The 6000-nt window shown below is 38.2% G+C and overlaps 1 protein-coding gene across 3 annotated transcripts in view; it reads right to left on the bottom strand.

The window, feature by feature from the left end:
* Positions 1 to 1216: 1216 nt before the first annotated feature.
* Positions 1217 to 6000, bottom strand: part of PREX2 (phosphatidylinositol-3,4,5-trisphosphate dependent Rac exchange factor 2) — a 172921-nt gene continuing 168137 nt past the window's right edge. For all 3 annotated transcript variants that reach the window (XM_057426105.1, XM_057426103.1, XM_057426104.1), the window contains one exon: positions 1217 to 2813. In XM_057426105.1, the coding sequence (XP_057282088.1) occupies positions 2768 to 2813 (46 nt within the window). In that variant the 3' untranslated portion in view covers positions 1217 to 2767. The remainder of the gene's footprint in view (positions 2814 to 6000) is intronic.

Raw genomic sequence — 6000 nt, 5'->3', positions numbered from 1 at the left:
GAATGTGCTCTGAAAACAGAGGGAAGAGAAAAGCAGTTTGAAATTCTGCACAATGTTTCAAGCGAACACTGGCTTTTAAAGGAAATCCTGAGAAATTAGTCACCTGCTTTCCATAGTCAGTGGGACATTTATGCTCATTTTCCCCTGGAAATCCTGTACTTACACATGCTACCTATAATTTCAGAAAACCAGGGCTTCACTTTCTCAGCCCCTTTGATACCAGGCTAAGTAGACACTTTATCTTGCAGTATGGGTCACCAATGAAGCTCATAGTGCTGATCAAGTTTTTGAAAACTGCCTATAGGGGTTCAAAAAAAAAAAAAGGAACAAAAAATGAGATACAAACCCAAAAGGTCAGGATTTCTGACGCACACGCATGAAACAATAGCTAAAATATTTGTTCAGTGACTGGCTCATAAGTATTTGTCCCTCGGTGCTTACGAATGTGTATTATGTATTAGCCCATGTTTTAACAACGAAAAGAATTAGGCACTGTATTATACAGGGAGACTGTTTTGGTATATTTTCAATTTTCAATGCAGTAAAGAGTGATGACTTGTGACAATAATGCATGTGCATGCAACAGATTCTGCCCTACAGGTTATTTTGTATTATACAGGATTAGCAGCAACATGCACCTGACAGCTGATTTGCCTTGTAGTAAAAAAACAAAACTCATGTGGGCAAATCTCACAGGAAGATGTGAGCTCACAGCTGGGCTCACACTGACACCATTCTTGGCATAAGGTGATTATGGCTTCTCTAAACTCCTCATGTCTGAACAAGCAGAAACTGAACCATTTTTTTTGTGCTTTTGCCTGAAGTGGGAATTACAAGAGCCAACACTCTCTCTCCAAATGAAACACATCCAGAAGTTTGAGATCCTGACTAGAATAGCGACTACAGAAATTGTGACCCTTTTTTACATGCGTGCATTAGATCATCCTAGACAAAGTGTGTAATTTCTAAAGAGTAAAACTTTGTTTTGTATTTTTGTTTGTTTTAATTAAAAAGATTACAGTCCCACAGCTTCCAGTAACTCTGAAAGAGTGTAAACTTCAAAGGACAAAGGTGAAATTGTTAGTGACGTGTTCATTACTGCATATCTTTGTCACAGTTTAAGGCAAACATTTTATATTTAAGATTGTACTAGTAGCTGATATGACTACATAAATATATACATAATGAAACTCATGTGTATGTGCAGACATAGATATCTGTGGATATATAAAAATATTTCTTTTCTTAGCAAAGTTAAAGTCTGTGTAAAAACATTAAGAATAGTGAAAAAGGTAGGAGCTCTAATTCCTCCTTTGGAGAAAAGTAGTAAGTCCCCTAGATATCGTATATAAAAACACTCTCTGCAAGAGTACATCTCATTTTGAATTCTCACTTATTTAATTGCGGACTAATATATTTGTTGAAGATTTCATAAATAACTAGATAATATTCAACAATTATGTTGTGAGGTTTGATTGCTATAGCATAACTATAGGCTGCTGTTGTACACAAAATAACATTTACTCACACAGTGTATGTCCTGCTCTAACAGACTGCATAGCTGCTACAAGTAGAACTATTTCAGAATACAGTTTTTGTTTCAATGTTTTCACATATGAAACCTCATCTGGGGACACCTTCTCTGAAAATTCTTCCGCCAAAAGAACAGCTAAATGTAGATACATTTTCCCTGGTCCCTCTAAATATTCATTACAATTTCAAAATAAATCTATAGCAATTACCACTCCAAAAGAACTGACATCCTATTAAAAAAAACAACAAAACTATTCTGACAAAACACAGGAAATGCAACAATACATCACCCCCCCGAACTGTACTTCAACTTATACCACAGACATTTCCAGTTAAACATAACAATACTGCCTCATCCTCGCCTTCTGCAGATTGGCTAGTATAGCACTATAATACAAGAATATACACAACTCTGGAAAACTCTGAAATGCAGAGACTCAATAATGTAAAACATCTACTAGACAGAGTCTGAAATTCAGTCTAACCATGGATGAAGATCTTACATTTCTTCTCCTTCATTAAAATGGCAACTGAACAAGGGGCAAAACTTCACCTCATATACCATATAGCTACTCTTTCCAAAGGAGTATGACAAAGGACACCTTAAGACATGATTAAGTTTACCGATTACAAGCACATGCTCCTAGCAATAGTCTGCCTGTAGCCATTAAACACAGTTCTACAATTGTCCACCTTTAAACCTCACCTACATTATATACTTGTAACAGTAACATCACCATTCTGAAAAATTATGATAGTGATGGGAAAAAAGGGATTATCAGTGCAAAGGGCCCTGTATGAAGTGCATGCTCATTATCAAGCCTAGTTTATCTAGGCTTTTATTCCTTCTGCAAGAAGACATTCTGTACAGTGCACAAGTGAAGTCATTCTCTCTGAACAAGATATCTGTATTCCAACTGCTGGCTATACCTATCGTGTGGCTGAACAAGACCCATCAAATGAACTGGATTCCAGTGTAAAATTCCCAAGGAAGATTCCTGTTCTAGTAGCGTAAGGCTGGAGTGCACAGATTCCAGAAATACTTTTTAGAAGTTGGTTGTTTATTTTTCACTGCCAATAGAGAATATTTAGGGTATTTCTTTCTTTATCCTGAGTAAAGGGTTTTTCTATTTATCAAAGCCCTAGGCACACACTGCTATAGTGCAGTTAGATTTTTGTCATATAGTCCCAGCATCCTTAAGGTCATTACTGGAATTTTCTGGAGCAGTTCTCCTCATTCTTCTCCAACAGGTGGTGGTGGCTGGCATAGCTTGTATAATCTGACAATGACAAAAAACAAAGCAATTGTTATTCTGAGAACTTGGTCATTATTAAAATGGGTAAATTTAAGGAACACAAACTAAACCTAAGTCTTCCTGCACTGCAGAACAAGAGACTGAATTCAGTTTAATAACACTGATATAATGCCAGTAAATTTTTATTAATGAGCATGAATGTTCACAATGAAAGTGGTATCATTAAAGCACACATCTATAAGCAATCTTATAAATAAAGACATTCCAGTTTAGTCAAGTTTTCATATTTCTGCACTGACGACCCCGTTCTGGAAAAATCAAAGTCTCCACTAATCCAATTATCAGTCGTTGCTCTGAATGTCTAAATCTGAAAAGCTGCTTGGTGAACACAACTGCTTCCAACTTTGGTTTGGTTTGACACAGTCAGACCTCACTCTAAAACAGCTCCCTATAAAACTGATGTTGTCTGAAGGACCTGAGACAGATGTCAGATACCTGACAGGCCAGCACTAAGATTTTAAACTTCCCCCCCTCAACCCGTTTCTACATGTATGAAGGCAAGAGCAGTAAGATTTGGTTCATATTAATATCTCAGTACAGATTGGAATAGCCACCCCTTCATTTATAATTGGTTTTGAACTTCTAGTAAGCCCTTCAGCATGGACTTGGTTATTAGCAAGTGTTTGAAACTTTACCCTAATGTTAGGAATACTGAAAATAAACGGCAACCATTCTGACCTCAGGCTCTCTGCCCTGTAAGTATGTCCAGCATACAGTATCTCTGCTGCAAGCACAGCAATTAGAAGCAGCAATAGACATGATCTCATTTGGAGATTACATATTTTCCTCAGGGAAAGTGTCTCATTGAAGCAACAGCAAAGAGAAGAGACCAAGGATAGCATGGGAAGGATTAAAAAGCATCAGAAGAAGTGAAAAGACAATGACACAGCATGTGCATTAATGATGAAGAATCTCAGATATTGAAATACCAAAACAATAGAAATAGCAGGTTTGGTAGATCTGGCTACAGGCAGGGTTGTGAATTGTCCAGTGGCTTGAAGGCTAGCGATATTTAAGATCACAGAATCATAGAATAGTTTGGGTTGGAAGGGACCTCAAATATCAACTGGTCCAACGCCCCTGCAATAAGCAGGGTCATCTTCAACTAGATCAGGTTGCTCAGAACCACATCTAGCCTGGCCTTAAATGCGTCCAGGAATGGTGCATCCACCACCTCTCTGGGCAACCTGTGCCAGGATTTTAGCACCCTCGTTGTAAAGAATTTTTTCCTCACGTCCAGCCTGAATCTCCCCTATTTTATTTTAAAACCATCACCCTCATCCTGTCACAATAGGCCCTGATGAAAAGTCTCTCCCCAGGATGCTCAGGATATCCGAGTTTTTCACATATATTTTGAAAATCTGCCTGCTAAACATCACATTATGTGACTCCATTTTAACTCATCATAAGTTTCAAAATCATACTACAAATCAACACAGAAAACAAAAGTCCATACATGTGGCTGGGCTCCACAAACAATTCAAGATTAATGGGCTGCTGCCTTATTAGCAGCTACTGAAATTACGTGAGGCACAATATGTGTGGCTGCCTCTGTGAGTATGAAAATGCTCTTCAACTTCTAGTCATATCCTGTCAGAAAAAGCATCCTGTGGCTATGCAAGAGCAGGGCAGGATAGCTGCTGTTCTCTGATTTCAGTTCCCCTAGGAGTTAACCTAGGATACTGACAACGAACAATGGCCATGTGCTCAATAACTGTTCTCTGAATCTCACTGGAAGTGATTGTCAAGCACAGATGGTAAGAATGGGGAGCATCAGTTCTGTCAGTCACACAGCAACTGCAAACCTGCTCTCAAACCTCCACTATGATGTGTTCTTAAGATCACTGGGCTCTTCCACATTGTCACCTGGCAGACTCAGAAACATGATCATTTAAGGTCACGTTGTGCAGGCACCAATGTGTTTGTTTGGAGCCACAGATAAGGCAGTATACATGTATTTCCCATTTATATACCAATGAGAGAATAAGATGGCCTGATTTTATACACACAAGTATGCCCAGTAAAATAAACACAGCTTGAGTTATTTGATTCTGCTAGTGTGATAAAGCAATAATATTCAAAGCTGGCAAAAGATAGATAAAATTACTGTCAGAATCTTCTCAAAGTAATTGCAGCAAGGTTAGTTCTTTTTGATGTTTTTTCTTTGTGATGTTTTAGCAAAACCTAATTTCTCTGGAACCACATGCAGAAAAGCTGAGCCCCAAGTTCTGTGTATTCTTCGGATTGAGATGGTAATCATTAAGATTACTTGTCTTCAGAATAAGTGATATAGGGGAATTACGAAGCAAAAAAAACAATAAAATCCCTAAGGAGGTATAGTTGATGAGGAATGACAGAGTAGAAACAGCCTGTTCTGGGTCAATATGTATGGAACAACTATCTGAGATAGTACAAACAGATCAGCTGAGAAAAGACAGAAAGCAGTGGTAACTGCAGAGAACTGAAAACGCTGTCAAGTGATGCTAACTGGAACCATATGTAATGGTAAAATTCTTTTCAAGGTAAAGAACTGAGAACCCACAGTATCATCAAAATTACACCCCTGCTGGCTATTCCGACTTATGTGACATGTCACTAATGGTACACCAAATGCCCCAAACACTGAGATCAATGAGATATTCCTGTGATATTGTTGTTGCTGCTGACTGGCAAGCATGCTGGATGCATCTGTCTATGTTCTAGGAGCTCTCATACTTTTTCTTCAGCTTTTCATTGCTATGTTGTGGGAGTGTTAGCTGGAAAGAGGTGATCTTTTCTCAACTGATGCAAAGCAAAAGATGTCTCATAGCTTAGTTTTTCTTTGTAAGAACTTAGATTTTTCCTTTATCACAAAAGCTGAATCTAGATATATGCTCTGTCATTTAGAGGTGGGAGAAGTCTGGTTTGCAAAAATTACTTGGCTGTTTTCAGGATTATGTCATAAAGAAGGAGTCCATTTAAGTTCAAAACCATACCATCCAAAAGACAAAAAAGCTTCTCACAGCTTTTACTGTAGTAAAATAGTTTTTTACTGCCTTAGAGTCTCACAATGCAAGACAATTTGTCAGGCAGTTTTGGTCCTGGATTGCCTCTAAGCTAATCATTACAGTGAGAAGGGATGCCCTCATCTGCTGGTGAAGGCAATGGCTCT

Source organism: Pezoporus wallicus, unplaced genomic scaffold (assembly GCF_028554395.1).
Source record: "Pezoporus wallicus isolate ANWC-B61680 ecotype Strahan unplaced genomic scaffold, APGP_CSIRO_Pwel_v1 contig_4131, whole genome shotgun sequence".
Taxonomy (NCBI): Eukaryota; Metazoa; Chordata; class Aves; order Psittaciformes; family Psittacidae; genus Pezoporus; species Pezoporus wallicus.
This window is presented reverse-complemented; position numbering and strand designations above follow the sequence as displayed.